Source organism: Tetrao urogallus, assembly GCF_951394365.1.
Source record: "Tetrao urogallus genome assembly, chromosome: 5".
Taxonomy (NCBI): domain Eukaryota; kingdom Metazoa; phylum Chordata; class Aves; order Galliformes; family Phasianidae; genus Tetrao; species Tetrao urogallus.
Window position 1 is genome coordinate 50,724,549 of NC_136818.1, and position 12,684 is coordinate 50,737,232.

Genomic DNA, 12,684 nt, shown 5'->3' on the forward strand with positions numbered 1-12,684 from the left:
CTCCTTCATCCTTCAGTAATTTTCTGTCTCAGAAAGGACTGCAGATTTCCATCCTGATGGAATAAAATTATGTACTTGCTAAATGTGCTCTCAGTGTTTTTATACGTGGATAAGACTTTTCATTAGATTATTTCATTACGTCTTGATTTTAAAAATAATGCTTTTCTCTGTTCAGGAGATTATTGAAGAAGGAGAGAGTTCTAGAGCTAAAGATGTACTAAATGATGAGCGATATAAGTCATTTAAGGTAAATCTTTGAGGTTTGTTACTGTTATTGAAAATTGAGTATATTTCCTTCTGATTAGTAAGGAATTTACTTATAGACACAACTATTTTATAATAAAGAAACATCAAGTATAAATAAAGAATAGATATTGAATAAAGTGAGCATGGAATAACTGTGAAATCAGCTACCTTTATAGTCATTATGATGCGTACACAACTGCTCTTAAGCTTGAACTGAGCAGTCACTTTTTTCCTTAAAGAGAATGCATTACATTTGTTTTAAGTGTAATACAGTGTTTGTTTTAGCATTACTCCCTCTCCCGTTTTATTATTGCAATAATACTATGCCATTCCATTCTGGTATAAAGAGAACACTGGATGAAGTAGATGAGTCAGGTCTAGTTTAATTCTCCTTTGAGTGAAGAAAAAGAAATAAGTCTTGGAGATATTTCTTTGTCAGGTATCTTGTTGGCTCAGAATCATGGTCACATTTCTGCATAGTTACAGGAAACCTAGAAAATAAATACCACATTTCCCATTTTTTACAATTTCTTAAATATTCTCCACTGGAAATATCTTTTCAATTTTATCTGCAGTTTTAATTTCTAAAAATATCTCTGTGTTTTCAGAAAAAAAATCTTAAGGGGAATAAAAGGATTGGGACTGGTACATTCCCCTCTGTATTATTTGCTTCAGCTATTTAAGGCAGTTCCATTCCCTCTGAATCGTAACAGTGGTATGAAAAGACGTTCAGATATAGTAATAATGGTCAGAAAAGAGGTGTAGGTTCTCATGTGAGGCAGGATTCAGCAACCAGATTTACTTATTAATGGTAGTAAAAATTGAGGATCAAAAATTATATATTGTATTTCAGAGATTAAGAAAATATCTACCAGAGGACTTATCTCCAATATGTTTTATGCATTTTTTCATGTACCAAATTACAACAAACCAATGTGGATCTTTTTTTTAGCTGAGGGCAGCCCCAACCATTTGTCTAAACTGGCTGTAGCTAGTTTTTTTTTTAATCTGTATCTAGGTAAGTGAAGATCATGAAATCATAGAATGGGCTGGGTTGAAACTTGATGGTCATTGTGGTCCTTTTCAACCCCCCTGCTGTGTGCAGGGTCACCAACCGCCAGACCAGGCTGCCCAGAGCCACATCTAGCCTGGTTTTGAATACCTCCAGGGATGGGGCATCCACAAGCTCCCTGGGCAACCTGTTCCAGTGTGTCACTACTCTCCATGTGAAGAACTTCCTCCTAATATCTAATCTAAACCTCCCCTATCTCAGTTTAAAACCATTCCCCCCTTGTCCTATCACTATCCACTTTCAAATAGCTGTTCCCCTTCCTGTTTTTATGCTTCCTTCAAGTGCTGGAAAACCACAGTGAGGTCTCCCAGAGCCTTCTCTTCTCCAAGATAAACAAGCCCAGTTCCCTCAACCTTTCTTCATAGGAGAGGTGTTCTAGCCCTCTGATCATCTTAGTGGCCCTCCTCTGGACCCGCTCCAAGAGCTCCATGTCCTTCCTGTCTTGGGGGCCCCAGGCCTGGATGCAGTACTCCAGATGGAGCCTCACAACAGCCGAGTGAATTTCATATTAGCAGATTCCTAATTTTCATTGTTTAACGTGATTCTAGTAACTATTGCTAATTACTTGTTATGACTTTAATGATCACAGCTGGTCTCAATGTTGCAGTTATCAAAACACTGAAATAAACACACCATATTATTGATATAGGGTATGACACGGTCAGTTCTCCTCCTTATGGAAGTGCTGCAGAGAACAACTTGACAGAATTCACTTTTACCAGATGACAATGGGAATTCTTGTGTGTGCCATTTAAGAAATATGCTGTCTGTTACGCACTGCACTCAGCACTGTCTTCAAATTAACAATGAATATTTATGGACCTTACGGAAGAACTACTTTTTTTTTTTTTTTATCCTAAAAATTTAGGCATCAGCATAAAGTTCACTTTAAGTTCTGTCTCTCTGTATTAATTAAGTTTCTTGGAATAGTTCTGAATCCTGTAATAGGCTCCTTTGAAGACGGAGCACTAGGAGACAAATTAAAAGATAGCAATCAAAGTATTTAAAGTCATTCTTTTGTAAATGACCATGTTTCAGGCAAAGAATAGGTAATTTCATCCATTATATACAAAATGTATATTTAATATTATCCAAGATTTTCACTCTTTATCTAATTATTTCCAAAGAATTAGTATAATTAGAAAAACACAAAATAGCAAGGTTGGAATTCACAGATTGTAGAAGTGGAAAATGGCAGCTATTCACATCTTGCATAGCTATTCTTTAAATTACATAAAAGAAACTATTGAGTGTCTCTGTACTGACAAAGTGAGGAAAAAGAATGTGCTTTCAGGAGGCATGAAGGCTTTTCCTCTTGTTTTCATATTTCGGTTAATCTGCGATATTGATCTACTGCTTACGCATCAGTGGTTACATCAGTAATAGGTTGTCCAATGTCTTTGGAGCACAGTGATGACACCTAAATGTGTACTAGTGATAGCTTGTAGTGCATAAAATAAAAAAATTGCAATTTCAGTTAAATTAGGCAAACAGTATTGAGACGCCTCCTAATGTATAAAGTTGGTTTGAGGTTATCCAGCTGCCTTATGATTCTGATTGCATGTCTCGATATTCCAGAAAAACAAAGTCTTTTTTTTTTTTTTATTTCAAGCCACTGCTGAATGTGTACATTTAACTAAATTACAAAAAGATGCTAGCATGCTACCTTATTATTGTGCAGGTAGTTCTCATTAAAGTGAAATCTACACATAAAAACAATTGTCTGCTGAATATAACTATACAAAAAAAGGAAGCTGAATCTGTGTATTTGCAGTACACTATTTTCTTTTAATCTTTAGTGTAGGATACAATCTGCCCACCATTTTCACTGTGAAACCACCTTGTTAGCAACTCACTGTTAATTTACTTCTCTTTCAGACATCCTGAAATGTGTTTTCTTTCACTGACTTTAGCAATTTACTTCAGTCTTTGGAGTGGGAGTGAAGACATCAGAGAAATGGTTCAGAATGGGTTTACGAACTGTGGAAGAGGTAAAAGCTGACAAGACCCTGAAGCTGTCAAAAATGCAGAGAGCAGGTAAGGTGCAAGTGCCATTAAAAACTCAGTATCTCTGTGCTGTGACAACTTGAGAGAAGGCGATGGTAGCCCAATTTACTTGTAAGTTCAATTTCTTGACACAGCATCTTTTGAATATTAAATTAGTAGGTTAAAACAGTAATTAGTATATTAGGACCCTCTAAAAATGATGTCATTGAACAGCTGTTAATGTGTATCTTTTTAAGTATGCTGCGCAGGTACCCAATGAAACATGTTCTTATACACAAAATCATTAATGGATCATTATTATAGAAACTGTGAAAAAACTCCAATAGAAAAGCTCAGAACTGCTTTTCGAGATGCAGCCTGTGTTGTTCAAGGCAGCTCTAATCTAGTGCAAATTAAGATTTGTGATGAAATATTTGCAGAATTACCTTCATAATCCTGGTACATCTTATCTTCACAGTTTTAACGTAGTTAGATGAACAGTGTTGCTGCTCCAAAGATTATTTTTTTTGCTGTTTTTCTAAATAAAGGAACTCCTTTAAAGAAAAAATCCACTACATTAAGAGAACAAAACATGATGTTACTGTTATGTAACTTTATTTTCGCAGCTTAGAATCCTTTGGATTGGCAAGCTCTTTCTTTTCCTTCTTTTTTTACACATACATTATCTCAAAGTGTTGAAGCAACCTGCAGAATTGGGCTCTTTTCATACAAGAACTGTGATCAAACATGAAGAAAGCAGTATTTTACATACCCACTAATTCTCTGGGGCCCATATTTGGTTGGAGTCCATCATTTCAGGAAGTGTTCCCTTTTAAGTGGTACATCCAAAATGCCATTGGTAGGAACTAGTAGGTAAGTGAGAGTAATTCAGGTTCCTGATTCAGGATCTCATCAAGTGGGAATGCATACTAGTACTATTCTGACGGCCATATTATTTATAACTGCTGTTCATAAGAACACTGTAATTTATCAAAACCACAAGAAGGAAGATGAATCCAGGAAGAAACTCTTCTGCATGTGATTCCATCAAATCCAAGGCAGGAGGCTGACTGCAAAAATGGTATGAAGGTAGAAACAGGTCAAAATAGATTTTTTTTTTTTTTTTTTTTTTTTTTACATAACATTCTAAAACAAACCTATAGTTTCAGCTTCAAAGTCACACATTATTTTTGTAATTAGCTAGGATTTTCTTGTCCTTAGTACAAATTAAGTGGCTTGACTTCCTGATGAGAGATGTCTATGTATTTCACACTGGGCTTACATAACACTAAGTAGATTTTGATGATTTCACAGAGTGATCAGCACTTTTTAACCTTTGATTTCCAGGGTTTCTCTACTATGAGGACCTTGTTAGCTGTGTATCTAAGGCAGAAGCAGATGCAGTAAGCTTGATTGTCAAGAATACTGTCTGTACGTTTCTACCAGATGCTTTGGTTACCGTAACTGGTGGTTTCAGAAGGTGAGTTGAAAACATGAACTCACTGAACTGTAACATTCAGGTATGCAGAAAATAATATCTTCTTGTAAATCAAAGGAACTCAGTGGAAAATATGAGAATTTGTTTTTTTTTATTTTTATTTTTAATAAGACAGCAACCTGATGATATTCCTAGATTCTTGTGTTTTATTATTATTGCTTGGTTTGTCAGAACAAAATCCATCTAAGAACAGCTTGTTGGAAAAATGGTATTGAGATTGCCTTCTGTACTTCACCCTGCTTTTTTTTCTTTTTAAGTGTATGTGAATTCCCAATGCTGAGTCTACTGTAAAGCTATGCTTTAAACAAAGGCACATAGCTTTAGGGCTTTTTTTTTTTTTTTTTTTTTTTTTTTTTTTTTTTTTTTTTTTTTTTTTTTTTAGGAGACTTGGTTACATGAGATTGAGATGTAGTAAACTAAAGCTGGTAGTGTCAGAAGTATATGCTGTAGTAAGTACTGACTAAGCTGGGTATACTACAATCTTTAAATAGATAAGGAGATCTTGGAGGTTTTTTTTCCTTTCTGGTTACTTTTTCTAAAGCTGTTCATCTTGCTCTGTAAAATGAAACTCGAGACTGTTGCTCAGAACATAAATGACTCATTGTTCTAGTAATTCCTGGAGCATTTTCCTAAAGCTACACAGCAAAATGGTAAGGAATTGCCTTTAGTATTATCAAGTTTCTTGTTCTGTACTCAATCTCTTGTTATGTCACTACTTATAGAGCATGACGTGCCATTAAAAAAATACCTTAGTATATTAAATCTGCTGCTTAATTTTGTGTGTGTGTGTGTATCTTTGGCTAATTGTTGAGGATAGAAATATATTTCACAATCAACTGGTTCTTCAACAGTTATGGAAGAAATATACAAAAACAAGAAAAATCTGGGCTCTGAGGAGCAAATGCATTATTCAGGAGTAATTCATGAGAATTTTTTTTTTTTTTTTTTGTTATGCTAGCAGTGTACAAGGTGAGGTATGAGGGAATCATGCAATGGCTTAAGAATGGAAGGGACCATAAAAAGATCATCTCATTCCAGTGCCCCTGCCATGTGCAGGGCTGCCACTCACCTTACTTGCTATGTTGGAAACTGGATGAATTATTAGGGTCAGAACTTCTATTGCTGATCCACAGCCATGGAGATTTAGTAGAGATCTCATTATGATCTATGTGGTTTAATCAAAACACTGGCTCACAACTTGTTCCAGTAAGCCATGAAAATTGGAAATGGTGATGCAGTCTGTGGTGTAATCTGAGAATATTTCAAGAACAGTTTCTCTGATATGTTGTGTACAGTTTATTTCCACTTTCTTATTCCTTTGTTGTCACATCTTGACTCCCAAATTGTCTCTTTTACCTCTTCTCAAATACTACGTTACTGAAGCATTGTCTGCTACTTACTTAATGCCTTCTCATTCTGATTCTTTCATCTCTTGGCCTGTTTTCATGAAACTATAGCTTAGAACATATTTAATCATAAATGCTTTTCTTGTGTTTTAGGTTGGAAACAACTGTAATGCTGTGTTTGGTTGAAAGCAACTCTCTTTTTTTCATCCATACAGGGATATAAAGACTTTCAAGTAACTTAATTAAAAAAAAAAAAAAAAAAAAGTCCATGATGGCAACCCTTTGCAGCTCCCAGTTTCAATGATCTTTAATTAACTGTCCAATAACTCCCAATTTGAAATTATTCAGGAGCAGAAATGAGTAAAATGAAGTTTGTATGAGTTTATCCTTTGTTACACTCGAACAGAAACATATTCCTAGAGTTTCAGTTGGTATTGTCAGGTATGAGAAGTTGGGACAAATTTGTTTTTATAAATACTTTTCTGACAGTATGGGTTGTCTTGAAACAAAATATGTAATGCATGGAAATACAGAAGTAGGGCGACTGAAATAAATCACAACTACGTTGTGAGGAATGCATTATGTTGTCTATCTGTGAAGGTCTAACAGTCTGATTGTGGAAAAGGAAGCACTGAGGATGCTGATAACGCAACATAAAACATACTGTGGACAATGTCATCGAAAAGACTTGAATTTATCATGCAGTTTAGTTGAATCAGGAATTGCTGTGGTATGGTTTTCAGTGCTCAGCCTTTCTTGTTTTGAACTGTGATTTAAGACTATTTTATTAATCCATTTATAAGACAGATCTTGAAAGGTCAGGAATACCTACCATTATGTGTCCTAAGTACCTCTGATGTAGGAGTGTAGTTTAGTCTAATGTACGCTATAACTTTTAAATGAGAGTTAAGAAGAAGACTTGGTGTGGTATTTTGTCTTTTTGATGGAGGATTTGCTTGTTATTTAAATGTTTATTTTTTGTGCAATGAAGACAATTAAGAATTTTTCAGTAAGTAAATGCATATTGGTCCCAGTTTTCTTGCATTCTTTGTAGCACACTCAGATATTTTGACTGGATGATTGTATCCATTTTGTAAGACATTCAATTCTAAAAATTGTTTAGAAGAAAACGAAATACTAATTGATATGTATTCTGTTTATTTAACTTTTACCAGTAGTGTGAGCCTGAACACAGGCTGCAGGCTCCATAGTCAGGAGCACTGGAAGTTACATAAAATGAGGATGGAACCTGTAAAAAACAGCAGATCCAAATCGTCATCCTAAGGTTTATTTTTCTATTTGTATTTTTTGCAACCTGTCAGCTAAGTATACAGGCAAGCATTTTTTTGTATCAATTAATTCAGTTGTTCTGTCATTCTTATTGGATGACATCTGAACAATGCTGTTCTTCATTCCATAGTCATAATCCTCCCATCCAGAAATTAAGAACATCCATGGTATTGGAAAAGTTTTTTGGAATCCACTGAGCAGTACCTACTGTAGAAGAAAGTCTAATTTTTTTTGCCTTTGAGGTAAATAACACTACCTCTCTATAAAAGTTCCGTAAATACACAGGAAAGAAAATAGTCCACAACTGGAAGGCAGAAGGAACAGATTTATATATTTCCTGCTTTTTAGGTTTACTAGATGAGCAAGCAGATGTCCCAGTTAACCTCAGCCAACCTGTAAAAGATGCATCCAGCTACCCAAGGGTATTCTAAGTTACTTTAGATCTTCATGATTTTTCATGATTGTGTCACTGTGTAAAAATCACTGCTTCTGGTTTAGATAAGTGGTTGATATTTTAGTTATTTTAAAGGTGTCCAATGCCCTGGGCAGTGTTAAAGTAGAATAACTAGTACTCATCATGTAGTATCTGTCTGAGTAGGAGGTTAATTTACCCAGCCTGCATCAGTCTTAGGGATGTTTTATTTGTGACTCTCTTATTACTGCATTGTCTTATAATTTGAGTCTAATTGTAGCTCACTGTCTCCAACTTTGATTTTTGTATTTTCTTTTTTAAGATAATTTGAGGCTTTGTAGATAAAGATTTACCATGGAAAAAACAATGAAGAGAACAAAGAAAAGGCACAGTGTGTTCATCAAATAGCACCACTTTTTTGTTTATTACAATGGAAAAGTTTCTTTTGTGTGTGCGGTAGAATTTTCTACAAGGCAAAGGAAAACATAACAGAATCGTATAGCATTGGGCTCTGATCTTTCTTGTGTGTCAAGAAAATTGCTTAAAAGTATTCCTTCTTTCCATCTTGGAAATAAAGTGAAATAGCTGCAAAAGAGATACAGGTACTCACACTGAATAACTAATGTTATAGTGAAACATTCATTTCAGAAATAGGACTTTTGTATAGAGCCTGGAATCACAGCTGTTCTGACATATGCTCATATATTGGAAAATGTCAGTTGAAATATGTGAAGTGTATTGTATTTCCTAAGCTCTCGTTACTATGCTCAAGAGTTTGTGTTTTATCTGAGATAGGCATGTGGCCTCTGCATGAATTCCTTGATAAGTCTCGATAAAAGGCTTCATTTGACCTTGTCATATTGGGATCGTTCTAATAAAAATGTTCAATAGCTACAGCAGGCAGCAGAGGAAGAAGCCAAAGCCCTTAATGTGGCTCCAAATCTTTATAAGATTCTGAGAATAAATATATTTCAAAGCCTATGACGCACTTCTTTCATTCTGCATGAATTTAGAATTAAAGTAGTACCAGACTTCAACTTTAATTTTGCAAATATTTCTTTCAGTAAGGTTTTAGAATTACCCAGTAGCAGAGTTTCCTTATTCCACTCAATACCTGGCACTACAGTATCTCTTTACATGCGTACGCTTAGCACCCAGTACTTAGATGTATTTCCATGGTTCTTACACCAAAGCACAAACTGTAGTAACAGCTGTACAAATACTATAATTTCTGTTTACTTTCTGCTGCTGTTATCTGCTGTTATTCCACTTTGTCAGAGAGAGAAATCTGCCATAAAGGAAATTTAAGGCAAGTTGCTCACTGAACATTTGAGCTGATATAGTTGTCTGCACACTCTCTAATTTAAGCAGCTCCTGGAAGAATCTAGCAGTTCTTCTAGCAACAAATAAAAGAGATTGGATATAATTCATGGGTGCAGTCATTCATGTGTCTGTAGGAAAATATAATCCACTCTGGATGAGGCTTTTAACCCAGAGATGCTGAAATCTCGTCTGGTCCTAAAGCTTAGTAAAACAGTTTTACAGTACCAAACTCCATATAAGTTTAGAATTGTTTGTCCTTGAGAAACTGGGATGTCCTGAATAAAAATATTCTGAGGCAGAAGTTGAGAATGTTTTCCAAATTAATGGCCTAACCAAGCCGATTTAGAAACAATCTATTGGAATAATTCAGTCACTTAATTTTGTCATTAGAACTCTGATTATTTTTTTCCCACTCATTTCATTTATTATTAGCAGTGATGAACCATGAAGTAGAAACCAGTGAATAAGTTATCTAGGAGCCATGGCCAAAAAGATCTTTGTGTGAATCCATGAGACAGTTGATTACTCAGTACAGTTATTTCTCTCAAAACCTATCTCAGGAAACTCTTTTGTTCATCCAAGCTTTTTACATGCCCTACTCTATTCAAACCATTGCCATTTTCACAGGTTTATCAGCTCATAAGAAGGATGCTGTTTAGTTATTACTCTTTTTAAAGCTTTTTCGAGGGCTGGGTCCAGAGTAGAGATTGCAATGCCACTATGACAGTAGAGTTTTGATGCCATTCTCAGCCTTTCAGTTGCCATCTTATTTTACACCTCCTGGAGGGGATTTGGAATAAAATTAACAACATTTAGTGTTTTCTGTCTCATGACCACTGATGATGAGAACTAGCAAGTCAACAAGGGCAGTAGAAGCAATGTGCAAGCAAAAATATATGAAGACCTAGATTATATTATTTTAGGATTATTACAATAAAACATTCTGTATTGACATTTTAAAAATTTTAGATGTGATTGTAAAAGTAAAAGACAAAATTAGGGGTAAATGTGTTTCTTTGTCAGGCAGTCAATCTGAGATGTTAGTTACTTGCTGATACATGATCAGATTTGATATCATTTAGAATATTTAAAATTTCTGCTTATATAAGTGCTTTGTGCTATTTGGAATATTTGCAAATATACAAATTATCAGGAATATTGGCAATAGTATTTTCCAATCAAGCTAAAGTTGTAGCAAGAAAGCAACAATCACAAGTACGCTACTAAGAGTTAAATAAGGTATTGTCTTTAAACTGTTAAGTTCTTCAGAGTTCACGCAAAGTTAATTTGTATGTTTGATATCTGAATCTGATATTCAATGTTAAAATTATGGAAGCATAGGATGGTTTAGGTTGGAAGGGACATTTAAGATCATCCAGTTCCAACCCCTGTTACAGGTAGGGGTACCTTCTTCTAGAGCAGGTTGCTCACAGCCCCATCCAGCCTGGCCTTGAATGCTTCCAGGGAGGGGAGAATCCATAGTCTCACTGGGCAACATGTTCCAGTGTCTTACCGCTCTCACAGCAAGTAATTTCTTTCTAATATCTAGTCTAAGTCTACCCTCTTTCAGTTTAAAACCACCCCCCTCATCCTGTCAGTATCTGTCCTTTATAAAAAGTTCCTCCCCGTCTTTCCTCTAGGCCCCCCTCGGGTAATGGAAGGCCACAATAAGGTCTCCCCTGAGTCTTTTCTTCTCCCTGTCTTTGTTGGGGAGATTCTCCAGCCCTCTGATCATCTTCTCCAACAACTCCTTTTCTTTCTTGTGTTGAGGGGCTCCATAGTTGGACACAGTACTCTGGGTGGAGGGTCTCACAAGAGCAGAGCAGAGGGGCAGAATCACCTCTCTCAATCTGCTGGTCATAATTCTCTTGATGCAACCCAGCATATGGTTGGTTTTCTGGGTTGCAAGCACGCATTTCTGGCTCATTTTGGATCTTTCATCAATCAACACTCCCCATCCTTCTTCTCAGGGCCACTGTAAGCCATTCTTTGCTCAACCTGTATCTGTGGTTGAGAAGCCAGATGCAGGACCTTACACTTGGCATTGTTGATCTTCATGAAGTTGGCATGGGCCCACCTCTCAAGCCTGTCCTGGTCCTTCTGGATAGCATTCTTTCCATCTAGAGTATTAATTGCACTGCTCAATCCACGTGTCAATCCATGTGTGCAATTAATACAAAGTTAAATTTTGTAGGACTTTGACTGGCTTTGATAAGAAATAGCAAGTAATTTGCTTTACCCTGTCCTATAAGATGTTACTTAAAGTAGTGTGTGAAAGAAAAATTGCAGTTGAGATGAGGTTGTTAAGGTAGCTACGTAGAACAATTTGGCTATTGTCTGGGCAGAATTGCTCACTTACAGAAAATCTTGCTTATCAGGTAGATACAAAAGTTTGAAAGTAGTGATAAAAGAAGAGCAAGTCAGAATAAAAGATACTATGAGCAGATAATTTCTGGATGTGCGTGCGTACATAGGTGTAAACCTATGTACTATGAGTGCTTATATGTAAACAAAAAGCAGAATCATATAACCACAGTGTTTAAAGAATTTTTCTCCTTTTTGCTTTTCTTTTATTTTATACATATGTATAATATTATATATTATTATACATCTCAACTTTAAGGTTGCTTTCAAGAATTTTTGTTACATAAGGGTCAAGCATTTGACAATTCTCAGTTTCAGAATTATACGCAAATATGTTCAAAATGCTTGCTGCTGCATAAAACCAAAATGTTAATGTCTTTACTAAGTCAAATTAAATTTTAATGGCCATGGTTTAATTATTCTTTGAGTCCATTCATGTCTTTTAAATAGCATTGAATGTGATTCAGTTGTTTTCTAATATCACAGCTGACCTGAATAGCCTTTTCAATTAGCCTTATAGATGAAGCAGATCTGATAGATTTTAAATAAAGATCTCTCTTTATTGGTTAAATGCTGATATTCACAGCTCGTTTAGTCTATCTACTGAGATGCAAAGTCAAAAGAACAATGATTTCTTTGTCTGGTGTTGGTGAAGATTTTGTGGAGATGTGACAGAAGGTATTGCAGGATTTTTGCTTTGCTTTGAATGGAATAATAGAAAAATGAGCTCAAAAAGATCTAAGTAAGATTTTAAGAAAGATACACGATTATTTTTCAATAAGCAATATGCATTACAAGCTTTTTAAGAAATGTTGCAGAAAAAATTAGCTAAAAGTTCTGAGTTCCCTTGTGAATTTATTCTGATACCTAGCAAACAATCTCTGAAAGAGTGTATGTTTGGAAATCTACTATAGCTCATTGAAAAGCATCTTTTATGCTTCTGTAGCTGTGTGAGTGTTCTTGTTTTTGGAAGACTGTTCCTGAAAACCTTCACTGTGTAAGAGAGACTGCCTACTGCGATAAAACCTTCACTACTTACGGAGGCAAGCATGGGGAAGGAGGCCTTTAGGTTGAATGCTCAGCATGGGTTATAACAGAAGCATTCTGGGCTGTCTGCTATTTAGAAGAGCTAGGATGTGGAAGATTT

General features: G+C 35.5%; 1 protein-coding gene across 1 annotated transcript in view; it reads left to right on the plus strand.

Annotated features, from left to right (window-relative positions):
- Positions 1 to 12,684, plus strand: part of DNTT (DNA nucleotidylexotransferase) — a gene marked incomplete at both ends in the record, with an annotated part of 83,140 nt that overhangs the window by 22,722 nt on the left and 47,734 nt on the right. The window contains 3 exons of the mRNA XM_079535648.1: positions 176 to 247; positions 3,232 to 3,355; positions 4,652 to 4,784. Of these exons, the coding sequence (XP_079391774.1) occupies positions 176 to 247; positions 3,232 to 3,355; positions 4,652 to 4,784 (329 nt within the window). The remainder of the gene's footprint in view (positions 1 to 175; positions 248 to 3,231; positions 3,356 to 4,651; positions 4,785 to 12,684) is intronic.